We start from the raw sequence: 15830 nt of genomic DNA on the forward strand, positions 1-15830 counted from the left end.
ATTGATTCAGCATGGTTGATTGGAGTCCTTAACAGGAAAAATGATTTTATTTAGTAGTGGAGAGGAATGATATAAATGTGTACTAAGAAGGCATAAAGCCTATGGGTTTTATTTTACATGTGTCTCAGTAATAATTTTTCTGGCTTATTTATAATTATTGATAGTCAATTATTCCTGTTAAATCTCTCTAAAAACAAGAATGCCCCAAGGTTTTTTACGGTACAGACTGCTAAATTGAGTAAAGGAAAAGTTGATGTTTTCAGCCTTTTCCTCAAAATGAGAAGCTGTCTTACTGATTTTATGTAATTATAGGTAATAAATGCTAATTTTAGCTCACAAAAACACTAGGATTATCCATAGAAAGTATATTTGGTATAGGCAGATGAAGAACCTTATTTATAAAGACATATTTGATAATCTGTAGTTTTGAAAATTCATTGAAACCCTGCTTCCTCTGCATTTTAAATGTCTTGATAAGGCATAAATGATTATGGTGATTTTTATTTAGAAGCCCATGTTAAATGAGATAGAAAAGACCTAAAGTAAATTTTTTTTAATATAAAATAATTTTTTAAAGTAACTATTAGAATAGTATGGGGTTAGGGTGAGGGATATTGTAAGAACTTTAGTAAACTTTTCTTATATTTTTCACTGTCACAATAAAAGACTCACTTCAAGATCATAGCATTAGAACCTTTACTTTTTTGATGGATCCTTAATTGCTCTCGAGAACAATTATATTTTCAGGTAATATGAGAATTAATTTGGTGATTAAAAATGAAAGCGATCTGAACTTGGAAATCATACCTAAAGTGACTTTTGCTGTAGGGTTATTTATTTACTTGAAAAAGAATGGTGAAGAAGTAAATGTTACATTAGTTAAGATTATTTGCTTAGAAGCAGTAGAAATCAACTCTGGCTAACTTTAAGTGAAAAAAAGAAAAAGGAAAAAAGCAGCATTACTTATCAGGAAGCTATGAGGTTACTTATAAAACTGAAAGGAATTGTGAAAGAACCTGACTCTGGGTGGCTCCAGGGATCCCAGTATAGGGAAGCAGTGCGTGCTCTCTTCAGGGGCTAGTGATTACAGTTGTTTTCCATCTTTATATGTCTCTACTCAAGATTCAAAAATCGGGTAAGGGGGAAGGGGGTGGTAGATGAGGGTAAAGGGGATCAAATATATGGTGATGGAAGGAGACTGACCCTGGCTGGTGAACACACAGTGGGATTTATAGATGATATAATGCAGAATTGTACACCTGAAATCTGTGTAACTTTACTAACAATTGTCACCCCAATAAACTTTAATTTAAAAAAAAAAGATTAAAAAATCAAGGCAGAGTACCTAATTGTCTTAGCTTCAGCTGGAAGAGCAGTGATGTCTACTTCAAGTATCATCTTACTATAGTTTTTACAAAATCTGTAAAACTTCCCTTTAAAAAAAAAAAAGATTTTATTGGGGAAGGGGAGCAGGACTTTATTGTGGAACAGTGTGTACTTCCAGGACTTTTTCCAAGTCAAGTTGTTGTCCTTTCAGCCTTAGTTGTGGAGGGCACAGCTCAGCTCCAGGTCCAGTTGCCATTGCTAGTTGCAGGGGGCACAGCCCACCATCCCTTGCGGTACTTGAGGAATCGAACCGGCAACCTTGTGGTTGAGAGGACACGCTCCAACCAACTGAGCCATCCGGCAGCTCAGCAGCAGCTCAGCTCAAGGTGCCGTGTTCAATCTTAGTTGCAGAGGACGGAGCCCACCATCCCTTGCAGGACTCGAGGAGTTGAACTGGCAACCTTGTGGTTGAGAGCCCACTGGCCCATGTGGGAATTGAACTGGCAGCCTTTGGAGTTAGGAGCACGGAGCTCCAACCACCTGAGCCACCGGGCCTGCCCTAAAACTTCCTTTTAAAAGTAATCTGGAAGAATTGTGACCAGAAATAAAATTCTGGTAAACCAGATTAATTTATAGAACATGGTCAGAGGCTATAGTTTGTATACTTTCCTGTAATTCTTAATTTTATAATTGTATTCATCTTGCTATTTCCTGAGAAAACCACAGTTTTCATAAGTAACTTTGTCCTTTGTTTTTCATGTGTCCGGTGGTTTATCATGGGTTTTCATCCTTCTTTTCTGTGTCTTAGGTGTATTTGAAGGCTCCCATGATTCTGAATGGAGTCTGTGTTATCTGGAAAGGCTGGATTGATCTCCAGAGACTGGATGGTATGGGCTGCCTGGAGTTTGATGAGGAGCGAGCCCAGGTAGGGTGACTTCTGGCTTTACTGAGCACGGTCCCTTTATTTATCCCTATTCTTGCCTTTGTCTGGGGATCTATTTTACCCAGTCTCTAAGAGTAAGTGTAGGAAGTCTTAGGTTCAAGTAATATAGAGGAATCCTGAAGATGTTGAGACCCAAATTCTGGTCCTGGTTTTAGGTAAGTTTTTCCTTCAGTGGTTCTAAATTTCATTGGCTTATTCTTATCGGCTGAATGGGGCACTTCAAAGTCCAGTAAATGGTTCTGTTTAATATTTGTTCTTGATCTTTAGAACATTATGAGGAAAGAAAAACAGTTCAAAATAAAATGTAGAAATAGCATTTCTGGAATGGCTGAGTGAGGAGCTTGGCAAATCCTTTCCCCAAAAAGCAATGATTAAACTGGACAAACGAAAAAAAGAAGAAGAAACCATTTAAGGTCTTTGGACATTAACCAAAGGACATAAATTGAGTGGTATATATTCAAACAAAGCTACTGAATTTCAGTAACAACAGTGATAGTCTGTGGCATTTTCGTCAGGAGCTGCTCCCGTCTTTTCCCTCAGCTCTGTGGTCTGTCGAGTTCTACCCTGGGTAAGCAGGGCAAGCCATGAGGGCTGGCCGCTCTGTTCTCCTGTCAGAGGGATCTGACTTTAGAGGAGCGCTTGGAAAAATCCATGCCCATGGATGTTACTTAAAACAATAGAGGTCTCTGTGGCAAACAGTCCAGGCTGGGATAGCTAATGTTTCAGGAAGCAACAAAATGGCAGACTAACCAGAAATGTATCACAGATCTAGGGAAAGAGATAACTAAAGTGGGCCCTACTAAGATCACACTTACCCCTCATGGTCCAGAAAGCGGTGTGCATATGCGAGGCTACACCTGTTTAGGAGAGAACAGAGGGCCTCTGCAAGATGCTAATCGCTGGCTGAGCACACGGTAGACTGATAAAATCCCTGCACTTTGACAGTGTTCCCCCAAGCTGCACACAGATACAACGGCAAAGGAGGGAAGCCTACTGACTCCAGATGTCTAAGAAAAACTTCTGAGCAGTCATTGGTTGACCACTAAGTTATGCTGATTCAGGGGCAACCCCCAGAAAACAAGGCTTAAAAAGAAATTAAACTAAGCAGTGACATCAGAGTCTGCACCCTGCTGGGGAAACAGGTTCTACAATGAATTAGTCCAGGCAAGTCACTAAACAGAGAAACAAAAAAAAAAGCAACAAGCTGGATGGAGGAGTCAGAATTCATAGTTACTACAGTATACTAATTAAAATGTCCAGTTTTCAACAAAAAATTGAGACATGCAAATACGTGAAAGTATGACTAATACTCAAGGAAAAAAAGCAGGCAATAGAAACTATCTTTGAGGGAGCCAAATGTTGGTTCTTAGTGACAAAGACTTAAAAGCAATTATTTATCAGTATGTTCAAAGAATAAAGGAAATTATGATGAATAAATTTATATTCTTATTAAATAGAGAATATCAACAAAGAGATCTAAATTATTAAAAAGAATTGAATAGAAATTCTAGAATCGAAAAAAAAACTGAAAGGAAAAGTTCACAGACTCAGCAGTACATTTCAGCTAGCAGAAGAAAAAAATAGTAAACTTGAACATAGATTAATAGAGATTATCCAGGCTGAAGAACAGAAAGAAAAATGAACAGTCTCAGAGACTCAGACACCAGCATGCATACCAACATGCATTTAATGAAAAGTCCCAAAAGGAGAGGAGGGAAAGAAAGAAAGGTGCAGAAAATATATTTTAAGAATAATAACTGAAATCTTCTAAATCTGATAGAAAATACTAATCTTCATGCCACTTCAAAGTCCAATAAATGGTTCAGTGAACACCAGGTAGAATAAACAGAAAGAAATCCACATCTAGATACATCATAGTTAAATTTAATAAACAGAGAATCTCGAAAGCAGCAAGAAAAACACTGCATCACATACAAGGGAGTCACATCTGTTGAAATTACGAAGGCCAGCTGGTAGTAGGATAACGTATTAAAAATGCCAAAAGAACATGTAGAAGTATCTGATTATTATCAAGTGTTAATTTCTTTCAGTTGTTCAATACTAATCGTTTTGCTAAAGTTAATAAGAATAAAAAGGAGCTCTCTTTTTGTTGTTTCTTTCTGTTATCTCTTCCCATATTGTTCTCCATATATGGAATGTGAAAACCTTTTTAGTAAAAAAATTAAGATTTAAAGTTAAAATTCTTAAGAAAGAATCTCTGTTACCTTGATTTCTACAGGGATTAGTCCTCAACTCTTTCAAACAATTGGCAATTTTGAAGGCTGTTTTTGTAAGACATGCTACAACAGATTAAATTTATATAAGGGAAAAAAAACAAATATTTTATTAGAATGATTAGTAAAAATTTTTAGTTTAACCTACAGCATTTTCCATACTTAGAATTTTTCAAGCCTTGTTGCCCCAGTCACAAATTGAGCTTTATTACTACAAAGTGCCAGCTGTTGTGATAGTGAACTAATAAAGTAATAGGTCTTAAGTAATGTAAAAATTTCAAGGCAGGGGACCCCAACCATCTCGTCAGCAGTCAGTGCTTCTCTGTAGATGATCCTGACCCTGTGTAGGCCTAGGCTAATGTGTGTGGGTCACAGTTTTTAACAAAAATAAATAATTTTAAAATAGAAAAAAGCTTACAGAATAAGGATATAAAGAAATAAAATGTTTATGGACAGCTGTACAGTGTGTTTCTGTTTTAATCTAAGTTTTATTACAAGATTCAAAAAGTTTTTAAAAAAATCAAAGTTTACCAAAAACAGTTAAGAGTAAGCTAAGATTAATTCATTATTGAAAAAATATTTGTTATAAATTTGGTGTAGCCCAAGTATACAGTGTTCATAAAGTCTACAGTAGTGTACAATAATGTCCTGGGACTTCATATGTACTCACCAGTCGCCCAGAGCAACTTCCAGTCCTGCAAACTCCATTCACGGTAAGTGCCCTATACAGGTGTACCATTTTTTATACCATATTTTTATTGTACCTTTTCTATGTTTAGAAGTTTAGATACGTAAATACTTGCCATTATTTTACAATTGCCTACAGTATTCTGTACAGTAACATGCTATACAGGATTGCGGCCCAGGAGCAATAGCCTATACTATATAGCCGAAGTGTGTAGTTGTAGTAGCCCATACCATCTATGTTTGTGTGAGTATACTGATAGTCACACTACAACCAAGTCACCTAACAATGTGTTTCTCAGAACATATCCCCATCATGCAACATATAACTGCATAATGTAGTTCAATAAAATGTTTTAAATTTCCCACAAATGAATATATTTCTGAGTACAGTTAACATAAATTCAAAATGAAATCGTGTTTACTGATTGTATTTTCATCTTTTATTTTCTGTAATTTGTAGGGATAAATTTCAATATTTTCAGTAATTGCAGTTCTGTAAAAGCTTGAAAAACTGAAAAATTTGGCACTTTACCATTGAATACTTTAATTAGAGATTTCCAACTAATTTTGAATAAAATGTAACTGAGGGCTCATTTACCAAAAAAAAAAAAAAAGTCTATGCCATTTATAGGCACTAAGTTGACTTCAGAGTAGTTTTTAAAAGGCTCAGATTTTCTAAGACCCAAAGTGCATGCATATTGTTGTGATGAATTTTTCTGTATTCAGCATCTGCTTTGTCACAGAAATTTTATAGTTCAGGTATTTTAACTGGGTACATAAATTATTTGTAATTTACGTAACTGTAGCTTCTAAATGGCAGAATATCTTCTTTGAATAAGAATTGTTTGTATAACAAGTAAGAATTATGTGCGTATCACAATTAGTTCCTAGTAAATTTCTATTTGTAGTTTTTAAAAATTCACTGAGAACGTTATTTTTTATCAAATGTGTGCCCCAATTTGTATTTGTATTATCAATAGAAGAGCCAACAATTTTATCTTCATTGATATACTTTTTAAATTAATTTACTTTGGCATTCACAAAAGTATGTTTTACCTTCAATGTATTGACCTTTCAAAAAGTTTTACAGGCATACCTTGGAGATATTTTGGAATTTGGTTCCATACACTGCAATAAAGCAAATATCGCAATAAAACAAGTCACACCAATTTTTTGGTTTCCTAATGCATATAAAACTTATGTTTACACTGTAGTGTGGTCTGTTAACTGTGCAATAGCATTATATATTTTTTAAATCAGTGTACATATCTTAATTTAAAAATATTGCTTAAAAATGCTATCTGACCCTTCAGCAAGTTGTAATCTGTTGTGGCAGGGTTGCCACAAACCCTCAGTTTGTTTGTGTGTTTTTTTTAAAAAAAAAAAGGATAATAAAGTGAAGTACAATTAACGAGGTATGCCTTTATTTTGATTCTCTGATCACGTTAGAAAAATTAAATTATTATTGGAATTAACCGATTTTCTATTTGAAGTACCTGATGACACTGACGTAAATAAAATTTGTGTCTTTTAGCTTTTTGCAAGGTTTTTCTGTTATGAAGCCAACACATCAACAGCTTTTTTTGTATGTGCTTGAGAGAGTGAAATTAAGAGTCATTTGATTTTAAATAAAAAGTTACGTTCTACAAAGTGACATTAAATGTACTATTTGCAGCTGCACATGTTAAATTGTCTTCTTTGAAGTATATGTTGATGCTTTTTCAGCAGATTTATTTCTTTTGGTTTTCATTTGATCAGTGATACCATTCTAGTCCACACAGAGAATATTAAATGTCATTATTTTGTGCAAATTACACGTTCATCAATGTTCTTGGAAATGAATTTGATTCTTAATTTTTCATTAAACATGCACTTCCACTCTTTAAATTCATTGGTGCAGAAAGGTTTAACCAAACTGTAAAATTAATATAATTGTAGATTTATGTAATACAGTAAAGACACAATCACTGCAGCAAGAATGGTCAGAATATTCTGTAGATGCTCTATGAAAGAACTCCTAGGCCTGTATTTTCCACATGGGTTTCACGTACATCCAACCACCTTTTATGATGACCCCACCTGACTACTTTGTACAGATTGTGGTTTAGACCCTGGAGTCACAGATTCGTCTGTAATAAGTTGCCAGCAGTGATGAGAGTGTTGAAAGCCTCTCCCACTACTACCCGAGACTGGTAGAGTGAGGTGGTTGTCCCTGGCCATTTGATCGTGTAGTTTTATCAGCAAATGCCCTTTTACACTGACCTTGAAAGGGAAGTGTTACTTAAGGTTGCAATGGGAAAGCATCAGGGTAACACTAGTAATTGCTGATCATCTTTCAGACTTAACCATTTATTAAAATGCAAGCTGTTTACTGCATATATATTTCACATCTCACTAGAAGAGACAAAGATAGAAGCTGGAATTCGAGAGTGGAGGGCTACCAAATCTCTCTTGGCTTATTTTACTACAACTATTAGTAATAATATTTTTTCTTTTAATGAAATAAAAATCTATGACCATTGCTAGAATACACATTAGTGGCTATTAATTTCCTTAGGGAATTAGATCACATCTCATGTTATATGCTCTCATTTCATCATGTAATTTTCCTCTACTATAGTAAATCACAGTTGATAATTATATATTGATTTTTGTAATTATTTTGTAATTATTGTAATTCATTGTCCATCTGCCCCAATAGGCTAGAAATTGTGAGGAAAAGCACCATTTGTTTCCTCACATTGTATCCATGACACCTAGCACAGTGACTTGGGCACAATAAAAACTCACTAAATATTTGTGGAATAAGTGGAAAAGTGAATGAATGAATGCACAGGACAGAAGGGATATTCTGTTATCAGCATATGTGTCCTGGTTGATACCTAACTAAGTAATAGAAAGCCCTTGGGAGTTGGGAACAGTGTTCTTTTGCAAGTACCTCTGCCTTATATAGTACATTCTGAGACTGCAATAGCTATGTGTAATAATGTTTAGTCAATTTTATGTATCTATAAATGCTTGTACAATAATAGCTAATACTTATTGAATGCTGTCAGGTAGTATGTTTAAGCACTTTTTTATGTTACCTCATTTAATCTTTACAACAATCTTGTGAAGTAAGTATTACTACTATGCCCAGTTTACTAAGGCTTAGAGAAATGAAATACCTTGCACTGAGACATACAGCTAGTAAATGCATCATAAGAATGGAAGTTTGGGGGAGATCGTTTAGCTCAGTTGTTTAGAGCGCAGTGAGTGCTCTTAACAACAAATTGCCGGTTCGATTCCCACATGGGCCACTGTGAGCTGCGCCCTTCACATTTAGATTGAAACAGCTTCTTGACTTGGAGCTGATGGGTCCTGGAAAAACACACATGAAATAATACATAAATTTTTAAAAGTTTAAAAAAGAATCACATTATTTAAAAAAACAAAGAATGGAAATTTGATCACACCTTTCGATTTTGTTTAAATTATGTTTTGTGTCCTTGAAAATTTAAGTATTAAACAACTCTACTAACAGTGACAAAGGATTTATCACACAAAACAAGATATCCGTCAGTATAGTCCAGGCCTGGTATAGCACTGAATTATATTATCAGGGGCCATAGGTCTTTTCATCTTCCTTCTGTATATGACTATATCCTTGTAATTATGTTTGCAAGGTGGCTACTCTATCTCTGGGCATTGCATCAGTTCCCAGAAAGGAGAAGAGGTGAAATGTCTTTTAGGTTGAGGGGTGTTGTGGTCCTATTCTGCTTTAGAAGGAATGCTCTGATGGCTGTGTGGTAGATTGGGGGCAGGTGACAGAATGGAAGCCAGAAGAGACGGTTTAGGAGACTTTTGCAGTGATATATGGCAGAGCTTACAAATCTGAACTAGAAAAATGTTTGTAGGAATAAGAAGGAGACTTGAACGAGTCCAGAAATATTTAGGAGGTTGAATGGATAGGACTTGGTAATGATTGGCTCTGTGGAGACAGGGGAGAGTGAAGAGTCAGAGGTGATTCATGTTTCTGGCAGAAATGAATGAGTGGTGCCACCAACTGAGACTAAAGATTAAAGGAGAAAGGCTAAATTGATTGCCTTTTTAGACAACAGTGAGTTTAAGATATCTGGGTTTCCTTCATGGGCAGATCTTTATCCATTAATTGGGAAAGGATTGGGATAGATTTGTTAGATGTCACAAGTATTTTTTCTTGATAACATCACTTGGAATTTTATTTACTTTTGGTTGTCTAGGAGTTTCTAATATTTGTACAATCAGTTCTATAATTGTTCCCTTTTATGTTTCTGACTTCATTGTCATAATTAGAGCCTGGCCTGTCTTATCCCAAATTATGGTAGTATATACCAAATTTTTTTTCTTGTACTTCTATGGTTTAAATATTGACTTGATCAGGATTTTATTTGGGTGGATAGGATGAGGTAAGGAAAGAAAAGGGAAGGGCATTTTTAGTTGTTAGAATGATTGAACACAATTACTATTGTAATATGAAGTATGAAAATACTGAATTTTTTTTTTAAAGTAACTCTAACATTGATTTTTTTTTGTGTGTGTGGTTTTGATGTTTTGAGAAATATCCTGCTGTTATTTCCTTCCAAAAATAAAATAACCCTAAGTTTTAATTTTTTATTATAAATCAAAATTAAACATCCATTTCTTGTATTCTGCTGATAGCAGGAGGATGCGTTAGCACAACAGGCCTTTGAAGAGGCTCGGAGAAGGACACGTGAATTTGAAGATAGAGACAGGTCTCATCGGGAGGAAATGGAGGTGAGAGTTTCACAGCTGCTGGCAGTAACTGGTTAGTACTTTCCCCAAAACTCTCAGGCTCTATTTGTGATATTTGTGCATAATGTTTTTAAATAGTTTTAAGTTTAATTTTGTCTTTCATTTTAAAAAGTTGTACTCTGTGACTTTGTGTTTATTAAATGTTATTGCTATAAAGAAACTTAGTCTTAATTTTAAGGTTGTACATGAATTCCTTATTTATTGGTGCTTATAAAAATCATTTAGTATAATACGATGTATTTTCTCTTAATTCCTTGATCCGAACACCTTACCTCTTTTTTCTTAATTATCTTTCAGATTATTTGGAAAAAAAATTCTTTATGTTATCATAGAATACATACTAATATTTTGAGAACATTATTAAAACTTGAGGAGTAATATTTTCCATTTTTCTATGAATATTTGTCTTGATTTTGTAACAGTATAACTCGGTCGTTTGTGTATTCTATTCTCTTTACTAGAGGCAAGTTTAGTATTTCAAACTATTCAAAGAATGGAATTAACCTAAACTAGTTTTCTTTTAAATTTTTTATGGTAAAGTAAAATACAGATATAGAAATCTACACAAAAGAAATATGTAGCTTAATTATTTTAAGGCTAATACCCTTATAAATATCATCCAGGTCAAAAAATAAAACTTTGACAGCTGACCCAGCAGCCCCTTCTATGTATGCATCTAATTATGACCCTTTCCCTTCTCTCAAAAGTAATCCTCACCTCAATTTTTATAGTAATCACTTTCTTGTGTCTTTCTATAGTAGTTTTATTACCCATGTCTACTTTAGTCTTAGACACTCAATTTAGTCTTGTCCATTGTTTAAATGTTGTAGACTTTTAATTGACCCAGATGTTTAATTTTTTCTAGATAAAATTATATTCTGCTTTAAGCAAACTTCAGTTATAAAAATTAATAAAGTATCTGCAGATTGTTCAGAAATCCAAATTCTAGGGGCGGCCGGTTAGCTCAGTTGGTTAGAGCGTGATGCTCGTAACACCACAGTTGCCGGTTTGATCCCCACTTGGGCCACTGTGAGCTGCGCCCTCCACAACTAGATTGAAACAACTACTTGACTTGGATCTGATGGGTCCTGGAAAAACATACTTAAACTAAATAAAAGTTTAAGAAAAAAATCCAAATTCTATAAAAAATATACTTGAATAAAACAATAATCGAGATTAGAACATGTGTTTAAAAGAGAATATTGTCAAATGTTAATATTCTGTCATGTGTTTCGAGTTTATATACTTAATTATCAACATGAACATTTTACCCAAGAAGAAATAGAAAAAGCACACATTTATCTTTGATAATCAAAAGAAATGGGATTATAATTATGGTGTATCAACTAAATAGAACAATTTCCAGGCATTAAAGAGTTCTGGAGATTAGTTGAACAATGCGAGTGAATGTTTAACCCTACTGAACTGTGTACTTAACAATGGTTAAGATGGTAATTTTTGTTATGTGTATTTTACCACATTAAAAAAATGTTTTAAGTCAATGTTATGTAATAATACAGAAAATCTGTGGTGTTTCCATGCACAAAATTTTATGTACACTATTATTTAAATTAACAGAAAAGTGTGTATGTGTGTGTGCGCGCGCGCGAACAACAACAGTTGTCAAAAGTCCAGACTCGAGAGCCAGACTGCAAGGTCTGAATCTGGCTCTGCCACTCATCAGACAACTTATTTTCTATGGCTGACTTTCCTCATCTATAAAATAGGGCTAATAATCATGCCTATCTCAGTGGGGTCATTGTGAGGATTAAATGAGTAAATACATGTGAAAGCACTTTTAGAGTATGTGACACTGACTACGTGTCAGCTACTATTATTGATATTATTTCATATATATATTTCCTATTATGTTACAATTTTTTAAAAATAAATGAAAAAACTCAAGCCTGTACCATAGTTAGTGTATGAAATTATCTTTTAATAATTGATATTTCCCTTTATCAATGAATGAATTGATTTAACAGGCTGGTAGTAACTGATGGTGTCCCCAAGAATACTTATTATCCAGGAGAAGAAACAGGGCTATAATGCAATACATTTGAGTTCTTTGAAGCTTTTATAATTCTTGTGATTAAACTGCCCACAGCATTTTGTTGCAGAATGCTTGTATCTATAATAGTAAGAAGTTTTTAAATGTATAATATGTATTTGTTATACTTCTGAACCTTTTTGCTTATGCTGTTTGTTCCCTAGCCAAGAATATACTTTTCCACCATTCATCAAGGCCCTTCTTAAATGTTATGTCAGTCTCTTCTCCAGTCTTCTTAATCATTATTAGCCCTTCCCCTTTGTAGTTTCCAGAGCGCTTCTTATTTCTATTATTGTTCTTACTGAACACTATGTTGAAACAATTATAAATGTGTCTGTCCTCCACTCTATTATGATCCCCAATGAGACGAGGCCCCTCATTTTTTAACTTCCACGTTACCCACCACAGTGTTTTTTACATTGTGTTTAGTTGTCAAACGGAGGTCATCAAAAAACAGCTCCTATCCTGCTTGTCTGTAAACTAGAGTTACAGAATAGCCTGTAGGTTAAAGTAGAATAATACATGTTAATGATCTCTGGAGAGATTTAAAATGTTTATAATTTGTTGGGCTATATTAATTAGATATTGATTAAGTAATGAACCCCAACTGTGTTGTGCTGGATTCTGCATTAGGGACTAAAATATATAGATGAAAATGCCTGGTTTCTGTCCTTGAGCAACTGTCAGTCTTGAGGGAAAATAAATGTGTAAACAGATAATTGCAGTCTACTTGAGCATATATAATGGAGGTTCAGAAAGGGAACAGTGGCAGTGTGTAGGATGGATTGCTTATATCTGCCTCTGCTTGGGGGATTCACAAGAGAATACATTTTCAAGGATTTGAAGGAAGAGTGTGAGTTTACCAGGTGGACAAGCTAGGGAAAACATTCTGGGCAGAAGGAACAGTATATGCAAAGGAGTGAAGGAGTAAGAGATCTTGCCATGTCAGAGAATATGATTGGTCAGTCTTTCTGAAGCAAGCTAACATGGCTTTAAATGAATGTAAGAATAATTTTATTAAAAAGTGCCCTTCATCTACATTATATTTGAAGAATAACTATTTAACAATTAATATAGCAGTTATTCAGGAAGTTGTATATATTTTACTTTAAATAAAATACTAAATTAGTTGAGACTAAGAATTGTCTTTTCTAAAATGTTAGTTTGATTGTTTTTATAAATAACGTTACCTGAAGAAAAACATTTTGGTGTATGAGTTTATATGTGTGTGTTTATTATTTGTTCATGACCAAAAACATAGTCTGTTGATGGAGGTGTTGAAGAATTTATTGCTCAGATAGATTGTTTCCAGTTGGTTTTATGTCATTGATTTTAGAGCATGGGCGTTATAGTCAGGCCTAGGTGAGACTCCTATTCCATTACTTTCCAATCTCTCTTAAGCCTGTTTTCTCATAGAAATTGTTGTGAGAATTAAATGGGGAAATGCTTGTAAAGCACTTAGTATGGTGCTCGGTTTGTGTATGCCTACTGTAAATAATAGCTCTAAAGTACTTCTTTAGCACTAAAAGCTCTACCACAGTGATGGTTCCAGTTAATTGAATTATCTGGCTAACAAGAACATCCTTTTAGTTCTCTAAAGTATATCAGGGCACTTTCCCTACATTATGACCTAGAGCAGAGAAAAAAATGGTTAGATTTTCATCAATGATTTAAGATTCTGTAGTCCCTTGTGGCAGTAATTTAAAATGTCAGTTATTGTAGAGAACTGTCCTTTAGAAAATTGGGCTGGAATCGGACTCCAGAGGTCACACTGGCAGTCACTTAGGGGAATTTGGGGTGTGCTGTCTTTTGGCACTTTGCACATGTGTAATTTTTCTTCCCTTAAAAAAAATTCATAACAAATTCCTTATGTCAGCTTATTTTCTTGCAGTTTAACTACTTTTTCCTAAAAGGAGAATGTTGGAGAGAAATGTTTCCTCTCCTGTAATTTAAACATCTGTAGGAGGCCTTATATAATCGGACGTTCTTTGTTTTTGGTTTTGTTTTTTAAAAAGTTACAATTTTATAAAAATATGGTTTTCTTACATTCACTTCACATTGTTATTACAGTTGAAGAAACTGAGAGTCTGAGAAAAATTGACTTGCTTTCTTTCAAATAGTTCGTTAATGCAAGGAAGAGTAAAGAATTAAACCAGTTTCCTAACCAAAAGGTCTCCACAAATACAGCCTAGCACTGGGAAATGAATTTCCACATCACCCATAAAGATGATTAAGTTGAAAAATAAAATCTGCTAGGAGAGATTAGAAACCGTTTTGCCTGGAAAAGAAAAAGCTGAGGCACAACAGAATAATAATGGTTCCAGTGGGTGGTCCTGATGCCTGACTGGAGACGAGGGCCAAGGAACAGTGGTAATTCTTGGGTGGCAGTAACCCAGGAGATGGTCCTTGGAAGCTTGAAACCCTGGCAGCACCGAGGCATAGTGATGTCCCGCCCCTGTTTGGATAACCTCTGAGGCCTCTGGCCCTGCCATGCTGAACTTGTAATGGTGGTGTTCATGGGCATTTAATATATGTGTAAGGCTGAGGTTACTGACAGTGGGAAGCTGAACTCCAACTAGTTAATGGCCCAAGGTATTTTGATTTTTGCCAGTATCTTTTAACCTGAAATCAGTTAGAAGACTCCTTGGGCGTGTTTCTATTTCATCATCTGTAAAATTTAGAAAGTTTTCAATCTATCATTTATGGTAAGATTTAGCATTTTTTTCTGATTTTTCTGGGAAAGGATATTTTAGTAGTATATTTTATTTTCCTTTCAGAGATAATGGCAGATTATCATTAACTTGGCAAATGAAAAACTATAGTGAACTGAAGAAACATTATTTTTGTAATCTTGTCCAAATACCGTAAAGGTGTAGAACACTGTATAATATTTTACCCCGTGGGTATTTTTAAAAGGAATACATAAACATATTTATTTGAATGCTCATAGTCTCTCTAGTGGGGTATGTAAGAAACTGGAACTGGAAACTGTGGAGGGGAATTGGCTGTCTAGGGACCACGTGGAGGGTGATTACTTTTCTCTATCTTTTGTGCCTTTTGAATATTTTTTTAATTTTTATTGGGGAATATTGGGGAACAGTGTGTGTCTTTAGGGCCCATCAGCTCCAAGTCATTGTCCTTCAGTCTAGCAGCTCAGCTCCAAGTCCAGTCGCCATTTTCAATCTTTAGTTGCAGAGGTCGCAGACAGCCCACCATCCCATGTGGAAATCGAACTGGCAACGCTTTTGTTCAGAGCTCGCACTCTAACCAACTGAGCTATCCTGCTGCCTCTGTGCCTTTTGAATTTTGTGTCGTGTGCATCTGTTTTACCTATTTAGAAAAGAAATAAAGGGCCGGCCCAGTGGCTCAGGTGGTTGGAGCGCCGTGTTCCTAACGCCAGTTCGATTGTCACATGGGCCAGTGAGCTGCGCCCTCTACGGCTAAGATTGTGAGCAACAGCTGTCCCTGGAACTGGGCTGCCGGCGCTGCTGTGATCTGCTGTGAGTCACTGACCAGCGACCGACTGCTCAGCCCTGGGGGAGCACAAGGCTCATAATACCAGCATGGGCCAGGGAGCTGTGTCCTACACAACTAGACTGAGAATGCCTTGAACCGGAGTGGGGAGGGGGGAGGTGGAAGTAGGGTGGGGGAGAAGTATCCGTTGGATTTAGAAACGTGGCAGCCACTGGTGATATTTCCAACAGCAATTTAAGAAAATAAAAAGAAACAAACAAAATGTTTTTAGTGTTAACACAGAATGATGAAAACAGAAGATTCTAGAACTTGCTATCTGTAT

At 35.4% G+C, this 15830-nt stretch overlaps 1 protein-coding gene across 2 annotated transcripts in view; it reads left to right on the top strand.

Annotated features, from left to right (window-relative positions):
- The window catches only part of CBFB (core-binding factor subunit beta), a 48322-nt gene that overhangs the window by 23581 nt on the left and 8911 nt on the right, over positions 1 to 15830 (top strand). Inside the window, exons 4-5 of one of the 2 annotated variants that reach the window (XM_033128191.1) lie at positions 2135 to 2251; positions 9871 to 9997. In XM_033128191.1, coding sequence (XP_032984082.1) covers positions 2135 to 2251; positions 9871 to 9997 — 244 coding nt within the window. The remainder of the gene's footprint in view (positions 1 to 2134; positions 2252 to 9870; positions 9998 to 15830) is intronic. The other variant, XM_033128190.1, reaches the window with a different exon arrangement.

Source organism: Rhinolophus ferrumequinum, chromosome 15 (assembly GCF_004115265.2).
Source record: "Rhinolophus ferrumequinum isolate MPI-CBG mRhiFer1 chromosome 15, mRhiFer1_v1.p, whole genome shotgun sequence".
NCBI classification, from domain to species: domain Eukaryota; kingdom Metazoa; phylum Chordata; class Mammalia; order Chiroptera; family Rhinolophidae; genus Rhinolophus; species Rhinolophus ferrumequinum.